We start from the raw sequence: 12,747 nt of genomic DNA, 5'->3' as shown, positions 1-12,747 counted from the left end.
AAGCGACGACAGCGGCGGGCGCGCGGTCCGGTGGCGCCGGAGCGAGGGTCGTGCGGGCTGCCGCGAAAGGCTGGGCCACGCTGCGGAAGTGAAGCCCTTCCCCTGACCCCGCCTCCCTTTACGCCACCCTCCCCATGCTGGTCCTGATCGCGGGCGCGGCTCTCAGGTAGGCGCGGAGGGGGAAGGTGGCGCCCCGGCCCTTGGTGTGAGGTGCGCCTTACAGACTGCCGTGTTGTGCGGTCTCCAGTGTCGGGGCCATCTGCTTGGAAGTCGTGCGAGCCCCGAGCCGCCCGCGGCAAACACGGAAGACCTTGTCCGTCGGGGAGCTAGACCTAGGCTGTAGCTGGGCGTCCTAGCGTGCGGCCAGCCGTGGGGCCTGGCTGACGCCCTTGCGGCGGGACAGTCGGGGAAGCTGCAGGGTGGCGCTGAGGCTATGCTGGCCTGTGGGGCGCGGCAAGCGTTGGGCTGCGGGTGTGCGGGGCGTGCTCCGAGGGACAAGACAGACAATAGGGCAGAAAACTTTACCGCTTGTGGGGTTTATTACCTCAGGTCCTGCTGTCCGCCTTCCCCGAAATAACCTCCGTTAAGTGCAACTTACCGGTGTGCAGGGTGGGTGAGGCGAGGTCTCCGCCATGTAATTCTTGCGCTATCAGACGTACCGAAGGAGAAATGGGAGGGAAAACAATAAGAGTGAGTGCTCTATAGTAAGCGGCTCTGTAGCTGTGTGGCCCTTCAGTAAGGTGAATGTGAAGCGAGACAGGGCAGTGTGTTTTTAACAGTTTTATAATAAGGCATGTCACTATTTCACTTTCTATGAGGGTTCAGGTGGGTGCAAATATATTACTGAGGTGTTTTAAAATAAGGGGTTAATTACTTTTTCTATGATCAATACTGGTTATAAATGGACTCAGAAAACCACTGTGGAAGGAGGCTTGTAGGAAGTTCTAGATGGACTGGACAAATTAATATCACTGCAGAAACTCAGGGGGCAGAAGAGTTTAAACAAAGGACCAGATTTAATAGAAACGTGGAAATAGTAGAAGAGTCACAGGATAAATGAGAATGGAGCTGAATTTAAGCGCAAAATGAAGAACATGGTTACCCCTAGTGGACTTTTTAAGAAATGACAGTTTAGTGCTTACTGCATAAAATGTACCTTTTTTTGTCCTATTTCACAGCCTTTGTCCAGGACAAAATTAGAATTGAGGGCTTCTAGCAGTAAGAAAATAAGATCCAGAATTTTACCTTTTTGTGCTGGTCCTGCTGTAGTAAATTAATTGACCAATTTACAGTTGTAGAATAAAGTGCACAATTAATTTTTTAATACACACTTTCTTTTTGTATAATTTTTGCCATTCTTCATATTTTGTATTCGCTGCCATAGTTTTTCCTACAATTTTTTTCCAACAAAATGAGGGAAAGAAAAGAGTTTAGAGAATATTAAAAGGTTTCCCTTTGAGGTTTGCATTTGGAAACTAAAGATATCTCCTTCTTAAGTAATAATAGAGGATACTGGTTTGATTTTGGGGTATTAATTTAAATATTTTTCCCATCATTTACAAGTACAGCAGGGAGTGATCACTTTAATGAGGATTTTTTTTTTTCCAAATAATTGTTACAATAGAGTGATCCTGAATGCTTAATAGTGACCTCTAACTTTCAAAAGCTAATCAGCTGGTCAAAGGAATGTTGAATAGCCAAGCTGCTCAGCTTCCCCTTTTCCCAAGGAATAGAATTGGGCCCAACGCTGATCCCTGGAGGACACCACTAGTCACTGGCTGCCAAGTAGAAGTGGCACCATTCACCACCACTCTCTGGGCCCAGCCCTCCAGCCAGTTCATGTACCTGAAATCAATATGGGAGACACTCAATAAGTCACTGTTCTCTCAAAAGCTAGAGCAGAAAGCAGGCTTCATTTGATTTCCTAAATTGTGGCATTGAGCATGCATACTGCAGCACAGAATGCTGTTAGGGATTTTGCAAGCATTGAAGCAATCATAGCATGCTATATAATACACTCTGTTCCCAAGAAGGCCAGTGACTTGAAATGGTGCAAGTAAATGAGATTGAGTTGTCATCTGCCACAAAGGCATAGAGTTTTGCAGCTAACCAGTGACATCAAAGAATATTTCTCATTGCTTTGACTGTATGACACGGAAGATGAGTGAAGAGTCAAAGAGTATTTCCATGGTACAGGCTGAACTCATTAACTGTGGTTGTAAACCAAAGAAAGTTGTTGGTTTTCAAACATTCCTCAACAGTTTTCTCTGTCCTGCAGCACCTTTTCTTTTCCAATTGGAGTCAACAAGCTGTTTTTCCTGCATTAGCTGATTGCATTCAAGTACTGAACTATCCTGACAGCAATAGTGTGTGGTGTTTCACTAAGTAGCATGCACTTTACTGCTATTTATGGCATGATAGACATACTATAGGTGCTTGTGCAGCAGTGCTTGAGAGAGCTGTAGGGCCTTAAATCCAGTATTTTTTCCATGGTTCGCTTAATGGGCAAACCAAACAATAGGATAATCCTAAAGAGCACTTCTTATATTAAATGAAATGTAGTACACGTACTGTCTGCATGCAAGTGTTGAAATGTTTCTACTTTTCCTTTCCAAAATGTTCCAAGCGTGTTTTGCTGTGATGGAGGTTTGCCATGATGCAGAAAGGATTCACTTCACAGGGTGGTTTTGAAGCCTATTTAGTAGTCCTAGAAACATGGGTACTTTAATTCTGGAGATCAGATACTCTGCAGAAACAGTACCCTAACACTCTGTACCCCACTCCAGACTACTGTCTGGAAATCAGCTCTTATAAAAGTCAATCAGACCACTTTCAGAATTTCCTTTTGTTTAAACACTGTGGCTGGGGGAAAAGGAGAGGATATAAGTAAATTGTAGCATGAGTTCCTAGTTACGGTCTGGATTTTCTGTTAGCTGCCACAGAGTGACTTTTTCAATTACTTTGCTGTTGATGTTAATTCCGTCAGAGAAACAAATAAAGATCGTTACCAGAGAGCAAAGTCACAAAACAGCACTGTAACGTACACATCAATAAAGATGTTAAAATGTTGGCATAACTTGCAGTTTCTTTTACTTGCTCACATAGAGCCAAAGAGCATAGCAGTATAATCAGTGTAGAATGTACAGGGAGTTCAGTTGCAGAGAATCCTTTTTTTCATAGAAAGTATAGTGACAAAATTAACAGCATAGTGCTAAAAGGTGGTATATTTTCTTCTATTCCTTCAAATGCATTTTAAGGGAAAAAAAAAAAAAGTTTGTAAAGCAAATTACAGAGTTTTAAATTAAGAAGTACTACTAAACATGGTATTCTTTTGTTATGATACAGAGCCAAGTATTTTCCTAATGAAAATGGCTGGGAAATTCAAGGCATGTGTTCGCTGTTCCATACACTATCAAGAGCCAAACAAATGAAAGGACTGTGAAGCAATGTGTAACAAGGACTTCAAATGTGTTTGTCCAGCAGGAAAAAATGATGGCTTGCTGTGTGAGGTTATAGTCTCATTCCTTTGGCTTAATTGAAATAATATTGTCCTGTGATTAGCTTGGAGCTATTCAACTGTACTTGTTCTGGACTTTCTTTTTTTTTCTGCCTGCCATTACTGCTTTTGCCCTGTATTACTCAGTCTTATACTTGCCTTGCTTGATTTTTGTCCTTTATTTACTGTAAGTTATACAATGACTTCTTGTCTATAGCTGTTAGTCAAAAGTGAAACAATACAGAGATCATTTAAAATTCAAGTAAGGATTTCGGATCTCTAAATAATACAAATATTTTAGCCTATTAAATTTCTGTCTTAAACTTCATCATGAGAACACAAGCCAACAGGAGTGTATCTTCTGTTGTATTAGTACTCACTGTGTTTTGCATTTTAAATCCTTGTAACTTCTCCATGTAAAGAAAAGCCTCCATATGAGGCTTGCTGTTGCAAAACCTTGCTTAACCTTGCCTGTCTGCTGCCATTTTTATATGTTTGGTAGCAATTGAGTCTTACTTGCAGGGAAATGCCTACAGATAGCATATTATTAAAGTATTAAACAATTTGTCCTAAAGTTGGCTGTTGGTTTTTATCTTGCCATAATGGGACTGGTTGGTTTTCTAGTTGGGCTTTTGAGTTTGTATCTTTATTTAGGATGGCCGCTAGATGGAGTGAATACACTGAGATCCTGTGAGTACTGTTTGCAGGTGCCTGGTGAATATGGTCCTCGCAGACATAATGCGGGCATCTAGCAGTGCTGTTATTTCCTGCAACGTCCCTTCCCCCCCGCCCCCGGCTGTGTTTTGTGCTGCTGAACGAGCTATCTTTCTAAAAAGGCTTGGTACTTGCTTCTAAGGATATTTGGTAATTTTAAAGGTCTGTGGGTTTAAAGTGTTTTCTGTAAACTACTTCTTGAACTAGAATCTTGCTATACTTTCAGGTCCCTTGGACCACGGCTCTTGTCAAGAATGACATTAGGAGCAGAAATTGCTAGCCAGATCAAGGCTTCTTCATACATGGCATCAGGTCGAAACCTTTTGAGATGGGACCTGTCGCCAGAGCAAATTAGAACGCGAACAGAAGAACTCATCAGGAAGACAAAGCATGCATATGACAACGTTGGGATGCTTGATATTGGAGAAGTAACACATGAAAACACTATACAGGCTTTGGCAGATATAGAAGTGGAATACACAGGTCAGTACATGTTTTCTGATACTCATTCCATGGGGTAGTCCATCTACACCACAGACAAACACTGAGAAAAGGTAGTTGCTTACAATTCCGATCCATGTCAGTCTGGTGTAAGAATCTGTAGAGGCCTCTGAACGTTGCTCTGGTCATAATAATCTTTCAGGAGCTGTTGGCAGCATTAAACATAATCACCTACAAAGAGTTTCAGCTATTTTCTTTTTGCGTGGGAAGCTACATAGGGTTGCATCATCTTTTTAAATTGTGTACAACTGCTAGTGTGCCATAGTGTCACTGCAAACAGCTGTGGTATGCACAGAACATTCAAACCACAGAATCTGAGGCAGGCAAGCAAAATGCAACAGTGGAAACATTATAACCTCCTACTGGAGAAAAAGTGATGACTGAGAATGGTGGAATTTTTGAATGATTTTTTTGAAAGAAGACTGCTTTATTTGCTTACCTTTATATCATGGTCCATAAGGCCTTGCAGAATGCAGGAAGAGGTGTTGCTCATGCAGCCACATTTGGGGTATTCTGAATAATTATCAAGACGTGTCAACACATGGATGAATTTTAATGTTCAAATACAGATCATTCAGTTAATTTGTTAATAATGGTCAGTCAGAAGAGATGGGGAAAAACATAACTGTCTTGGGTGGCTTTCTTTTCAAAAACACGATTGCTGCATGACTCTCTAAAAGTAGTCCATAATGAATTTTTTTTTAAAAAAAAGTTCTCATAAATCCTCGTAAGAATTCTGGAGTAGCATCAGAAGCTGAAAACAGATGCCTTGGCTTGGAGCAAAACCTTTGCTAGAAAAAAAGAGCAGCCTAAAGCTCAAATGATTGTACTATAATTTGTCTTTCATATTATTGAGAACTGCAGTTTAGGCATCTCCAGTGAATTGACTGGAATTGATGCTGGCAAAAAGACTGAGTAGTCTTCATCCAAACAGCTTCTTGTCAGATTCAGTTTTAATTGTACTAGTGTATTTGGTATAATTATTATAAGCCTTATTGTAAGCCTTTATACCAAGGTATAAAGCTCTCTGCTTTAAAGTAAATTAGAAGAAAAATGTATGTTTCATTCAGAAAATGGTGGCCATCAGCTTCTTAGCATAACCACAAAGACTTTAAACTTTCAAAATACGTTTTCCTGCCCCCCTCAGCATTTTATTGCAGTAGTGGCTCATTGTTAAGATTTTACGCTAATCTTCAAAGATGTATGTGAAATTAGTGTGATTTACCTCTGAAACAGCCTATGGTGTATATTAAGGATGTATTACCAGATAAGTCTTCTTTTAGAACCCTGGATTTTTAAGGGCTGTGTCCTGCCTTTGCGTGTACATGAAAGATCTACATCAGTAAAGGGAACTTATCTGGGAAGACTCACATGACAACCAGCCTTATATTTCACTTGGAATCCACCAAATACTACTTCATCATTTTGAAACGTTTCGGCATAAGGACAGGGTTGAGTGGGAGTTCCTGGTAGAATCCAGGAGGAACCATATGCCAGTGTTTGCATTTGAAATGTTTCTGAGGGCCTGGGAGTATCTCGGGGCTTTTAACCTCTAGAAGCATAGAATACAGAGTCAGTATTTCTGTGTGTTGCCTTACAGTTTTTCCTCAAACACAGGAGAGAAGATGGAGATTTGATGCTCTTCTCTTATCAATGTAAAAATAACTTCAGGACAGATGGGCCTATTTCAAGATTCAGTGCTTTTCACTTTAAATGCTAACATGGAAGACTCTGCCAGCTATACAACAATGTCAGCCTTCACTTAAAAATAGTTAATCTTTGAAAAATCATGTCTCATTTATACACTTCAGCTGATTTTGCAGAAATAGGAAGATTAAGTACTTGGGTTTGGGTAACAGTTTCAGTAAAATGATTGTGTGTTTTAATGGCATGTGCAGTTTTGACCTTTTACCTATTTATTTTTGCATTATCTATAATCATTTGCTTCAAGTCTGATCTGAAGTGTCAGGTTTATTTGGGTCTTGCGTCTTACGTCATCTGTAAATATCAGGAGGGGGGAAGTTTCTTATCCTTAAAGTGTTTCTTGCCTTCTGTGTATGTGATCATTGCCTTTTATTTAACAGTAGAGAGAAGTATGTTGGATTTTCCCCAGCATGTCTCGCCAGACAAAGAAGTACGCTTAGCAAGTACAGAAGCTGACAAAAAGCTTTCTAATTTTGATGTGGAAATGAGCATGAGAGAAGATGTGTTTCAGAAGATTGTTTATTTGCAGGTAAATCACAATAGTATCTGCATAACTTGTGGAAATCTAGGTAGAATTCCAGCAGTGAAAAACTTTTCTCTAAAGAAGTTAGTATCCACAGTGCTTTTCAATACCCCCATCGTTGTTGATGTTTCCTCTGTGTCTGTACCAGCCATGTCTTTCCAGTGGGACACAGCTGTAAAAAAGGGTTGTGATTTCACAGTAACTTAAGCCAGTGTAACTTGGTGCTCCCACTTTTTGATGCTTAAATTGAGGTGTGTGTATCCTTCTGTCTACATTGAATTTTGTCTTAAGCTTCCAGTGAACTGGTACAAGGTGGCTACACCAGCAGAAGGAAACCCATCAGGAAAAAATAAAATTTACTGTTTTCTGTTGGCTGAGCTCTGTGAACTGGTTTGCCTAGAGCATTACCAAGATGGGGAGGAAGGAAACAACAGCCTACCTATTTAGGTTGGCTTATATCACTTTTGAATTGGTGTCCAAAATATAGTTTTATTGAAGTTGTTCAGAGTTTTGAATTTTAAAGTTAAGGAAGCTAATGAGAATGTATAACTGGGAGTCGCCTCCAAAATTACCTCTTTTAATCTGCTAATTATAGACAGCTACAGTGTATACTCCTCCTCATATGTTGCTTAAGCCTTAAAATAAAGGCCAGTCAAAAGATGTATTTAATGTTGAACTGGTTTCTATGACTTTTATATCTATTTAGATTCCTTCCTAAGTTTGGATTTTTTTCAAATGCATCTAATGATAGTAATAATTTTCTAGAAGTCTAATTTAAAGATAATGAAGGAAACTATCTAATGTGAAAACTAACATACATACATTAGCCTATGCTTCAGACATGAATCTTCCCTTTCAACCCCAGTGATTTTTAACCTTGTGATGCTGACCTCTATTCTGTGGGGTAATTAGTGCTTTAGGAAGCATTAACTGTGAACCAGAGTAACATTTGCAGCAGCTTTTAGAGTACTTTCCAATACCATTGTCTTCTGTTCCTCTGTTTTCTAGCCACATTTTCAAGTGTTCTTTTCTAGCATGATAATGTTGTTTATGTGTTGGTGGACGTATACAATTGCCTCATTTTGAGAATCTTCTGTTGTCTTTTGACAGATAGTACCTTATGTGTGTAGGTTTTTTCTCCCATGCCTTTATATTGACACCTCCTGCCTGCCCAGTGCTATTAACTAAATAGGTTTATATGTTTTTATTATCTGCTGGGATTTTCCCCACCCTCCGTTATAGTATACACAGATACATATAGGACTAACCTGCCATATCAGTGTATATATCTATTTTTAATTTAAAGGAATTTCTAATGGCAGCTAGTGAAAACTGGTTGTTGTTATTTGCTAGTAGTACTTAGAATAATTTTTTTTCATGGAGAGATCTTCATTTTCCTTTGCAGCAGTACTTGGCTTTTATAACAGTTACAATTGTTGCTTAAATCTCCATTTAATTTTTTTAGAGAATTTACTTGGCTTAACTGTAGCTTACCTCAACTTCATAACAACTATGAAAATAGTAGCAGGTTTTGCTGTAGAACAGATGTGAAATTGTCAGTATTGCCATGCTGTCAAGTCTTACCATTTCCAAATAACAAAGTTCTTGTTGTGTAAGTAAAAAAGTCAGGTTCCAGGAGCATATGGAAAAAGGACTTCTGCAAACAGAAGGGTGTGGTTTGTTTTTTTTTTTCTGAAAAAATTTTATCAGTTTAAATGATCTGGTAAAATATGAAGTCAGGTTTTTCGTTAAATCCTCATTGAGGATTTAATAGTTCAGGCTCACGATCTGGTACAGGGGCCAGGTTAAAGTGAGTGAGGAGAATGAGGGTGGTCACACTCCCATGTTATTTATAATACAACCAGTCTACTAAAAGACAGGTAAATCTGTTTGATCTCAGTGGCATCCTAATGTTTTTGCTCCCTTTAATGAGGACTAAGGTTTTTCAAGTGAACAACTCTTTGCATTCTTTCGAGGCTGCTTTATTTAAGAACTATTGATGATAGAAGGTGTGTGAGATTTTCTTAAAATTTAATTAAAAACACCCCCCCATGAAAACAATCTAGTCTACTCCTATTTCCCCCACACATTAGGAAAAAAAAAAAGCAAACAAAACCCAAACAAAATAGAAACAAAACCAACCAGACAAAAACCACACACAAAAAAAACCCACAAAAAAGGGCATAAATTGATGTTGTTGAGGATGTTCCAGATCTTAGAAAACTTTTATTTTGAGGTATGAAACTTGGAATAAAGGTGAATTTGGTAGTGAAACTACTATTACTCCTAACATCTGCTCGATGGCTAGCAGAGGCATGCTTAAGAATGTTGCCAGTCTTCTCCACCTACACACCCTCAGGAAACTCTGCCTGATGTAAACAACTGCTGCAGTTCTTGTTTGTGATATTCTGAATAAATTTTGGGTTTTATTCTGCCTGAAGATTTTTTCATGGAATAAGGTGGCATGGTTATCCAAAACAAGTATGAAATTGTATGTAAATCATTAACCATGACTATTTTAAATCTTCTGGAAAGTTCCAAATTTCTGGGTGTGTTGTGTATTTGAAATCAGATTCTGTTGTGGAAATTGTTCATCAAAGAAACACAGGATGACAGAGATCATCCTGATCAGACTGAAGTTCAGAGGAGACAATGAGCACCATTAGTTCCTGTGCCTATGACAGTTTATATTGTTTGCTTGAATATGTAGCATCTATATCTTAAGCTTCTCTGTGGTGCAAATAAACTTCACAAATACTAATATTAAGACTAAAAGCTATTTAAGACTGATTAATTATTTATTTCACATGTATGGTCATCAAGAAAATGGCAAACACTTAGTTTTTCCCTTTCTCCCAAAAGAATCTTACTCTTAGCGAGACCGACCAAGTATTCACTACCTTTAAGGGCTAAAAATTAGGTTTTGTGAATTTCCTTCTGGGTTTTAGCTCCAGAGATTTTCAGGAGCATGGCAGTTCCATATGCCCGCTGGGGAGGCTGGGAGATCCCTTCTAAATAGTGAGACGTTTCACAATTCTCTGTCCTTAACTGATACTGGTACTCTTTAGAGTACTCCATTTTTTTTTCTCAGCCCTTCTGTTTTTGAGCCTTGCAGCACAGTTAGCACAACAGGAACATTAATGTAGTGGCAGTATCTACATTTTTCACCTCTGTCATTTTGAAGTTGTGCTTTTTCTATCACATCAGTTTTAGGTCAGAAAAAAAATAACTCTGGAACTGTAGATCATCTAGTGGGAAAACAATATGTGAAAATTCTGGTGTTAAAAAAATTTTATACTCAATATCACAGCATTGAGACTCCTAGATGTGCTGTGTGCTAGCACAGAGATTTTCACAAATCTGCATAATTTCAGAGACTGTTCCTTGCCAGAAACAGATCAGGAAGCTTGAATGTTACAGTGGGTAGGGTAATAGCATCTTTGTGTTGGGAAACACTCTTGTTTGGCTTGTCTTATGCAGTTACCATAAATGAAGATGCAGGTGTAAGGTTTAACTTGGAGAGGGCAGAGGGCATGATTTTCTTCACTTACTTTCCTCCCCAAAGTAGATTTTTCACCATTAACTTTATTTTATTAAAAAAAAAAAAAAAGGCCACGGCTGTGGCTGACCCAAAAAAAAAAATCATAGTCATGGTAAGAGGTAGACGATGCAATAACATGGTCCAGACATCATTGACTGTAGTGGTGTTGTGACCTATAGAGTTAGATCATCCTTTTGTGAGTCTATGGATTTTTTTTGTGAGTCTATCTATTTATAGGCAGTTTAAAAAAGAATCCATAAAAATACTCATCATTACTCATCTAACAGTAAGTTAAGTTTGTCTCTTGCTTTACAACGTCAGTTTATCATGAAGTGAAGCGATTGATGTAATTTTATTAAAAACTGGTTGTAATGGTTTGAAGGTCTTGGAATTCTTACAAATTCTTGCCTGTGGACTATAAGTATATGCATACGAATTTTAGGCACAATTGTAGCAAAGATTAGCAATCCTCCTGAAACATAATGCTACTGAGAGTCGACACTCTTTGTAGAGTGAGAGAAAGGCTATAGTGTTCTAAGCTTTTTCATTATTATAACCCACAATTTCTAATTTTTAAATCCACACAACACATAAACAATGTCTACTCTGATCACTGCCCTGCACATATACCAATTGTTTGTGTGTTGTGTGGATTATTTTTAAATGACAGTTGGAAAAATAACCTGTTTCAGAGGTTTTATTCTTGTTTACATTCTCTTAGAATACAACTAGGTTCTTGTCTCTTTTTCTTTTTTTTGGTTTAAGGAAGAGAGGTAATTTGCACTGGCAGGTCATTAATCGACAGCTATGTGTAGTTGTGTAATTCTCATTAAATTTGCATGTTTCAATGTCTGTCCTTTTATGTAGGTAAGATGATGAGAAGGTTGTTAAGACAAGTTCAGAGTGAATTCCAACAGCTTTATGTTTGAAAACGAATTTAAACAGCATGTGTCCTTTTTAACAAAGACTATAAGTTCGCATATTCTTTAAGAATGTTTAAATTTTTTACATTTTCTTTACATGTTCATTTTTAAATAATGAGGGAAGATTAAAATTAGAGTGTGTACAGCATTATTTTCAATTTAGAACATAATGGCAAGTTTCTGAATTAGTTATGCTGTAGTCAGTGTGAAGGAAGACCTCCACAGAACTGATACATGTTCTCTAACAGCCAGTATCTCCATGTCGGTTGCTTTAGGAAATGACCATTCCAGAATCTTCATTGTGGCATAACCAAACACAGGAGTGCCATTTTACTTCTTGTCACTGATTTGTGCTGAAAGAGAATATGTATGTGTTCAAATTTTATGCCATCTGATAAACTTCAGTGACAAGTCTAATAATTTGTTGGGTGTTTATAATCCCTTTAAGATTTAAAGTACAGCGTTACCTTTTAGCATTGATTTTCTTCATGTATGTATACGAAAGTTGTCTTTGCAGAAAAAGCATAAGCGTACTGTATGTAGTATAAACTAAAAAGGCTTGCCATTATGACAGCATGTAAATGTGCTGAGATACTTTGTAAAAGAAAATCAGTTAAAACCATGCTTAAAACCAGATTAACATAAGAATGCTATCATATCAGGTAACTGGGTTTGGAAAGTCATTCACACTAAAATCTGGGTTGTTCCTTTTTCACTATGGAGGTATTCTAAAGAACAGCCCTATTCAGACTCTTCTAATACTTGATACGTTTCTTACACCATGTTGTGCATTCAATTATTCTATACTATCATTTCAGCAAACCTGTGATCTTGAAAGTATAAAGCCTGAAGCAAAGCGGTGTCTAGAGAAATCAGTTCAAGCGGGGAAAAGGAATGGACTCCATCTTCCTAAAGAAGTGCAGAATGTAAATATGGAATACTAGTTTATAAAGCAAAGGTGACAAACTGTTGAAGGGATCAAATTACTGTTGTATACCAGTACTAAGCATATGTTTGAATTTTCTGCTTTTGAACCTACTCAGTTACTGCTCTAATCTTAACTGTTCTTAATTCCGTATCCGTCATGTAGAATTCACTCACCTTCAGGTTTTAAATGAATTTGTTAGATATCCACAGTGGATAGAGGTGGCATGCATCTCATAGCCATCCAGAGTAAAAGAATCCTGGAATAATTTTGTTGTGTATTCTAATTACAGAGAATGCTTAAACTAGAGACAACTTACTAACCCATGTTGTGAAATGGGTCCCAAAATTTAGCATTTTGAGTAAAAAAAACCTTAGGTAGCTTAAAGGGAGCACAAACTGCACTGAGAATTTTTCTCTT

At 38.2% G+C, this 12,747-nt stretch overlaps 1 protein-coding gene across 2 annotated transcripts in view; it reads left to right on the top strand.

The window, feature by feature from the left end:
* Nucleotides 1–96: 96 nt before the first annotated feature.
* The window catches only part of NLN (neurolysin), a 35,048-nt gene continuing 22,397 nt past the window's right edge, over nt 97–12,747 (top strand). Inside the window, exons 1-4 of one of the 2 annotated variants that reach the window (XM_054178810.1) lie at nt 97–166; nt 4,437–4,693; nt 6,799–6,944; nt 12,221–12,328. In XM_054178810.1, coding sequence (XP_054034785.1) covers nt 135–166; nt 4,437–4,693; nt 6,799–6,944; nt 12,221–12,328 — 543 coding nt within the window. In that variant the 5' untranslated portion in view covers nt 97–134. Of the gene's footprint in view, nt 167–4,436; nt 4,694–6,795; nt 6,945–12,220; nt 12,329–12,747 lie in introns of both variants that reach the window. The other variant, XM_054178809.1, reaches the window with a different exon arrangement.

Source organism: Dryobates pubescens, chromosome Z (assembly GCF_014839835.1).
Source record: "Dryobates pubescens isolate bDryPub1 chromosome Z, bDryPub1.pri, whole genome shotgun sequence".
In the NCBI taxonomy this organism is placed as follows: Eukaryota; Metazoa; Chordata; class Aves; order Piciformes; family Picidae; genus Dryobates; species Dryobates pubescens.
Note: the sequence above shows the minus strand (reverse complement) of the source record. Positions and strands in the feature narration are given on the sequence as shown.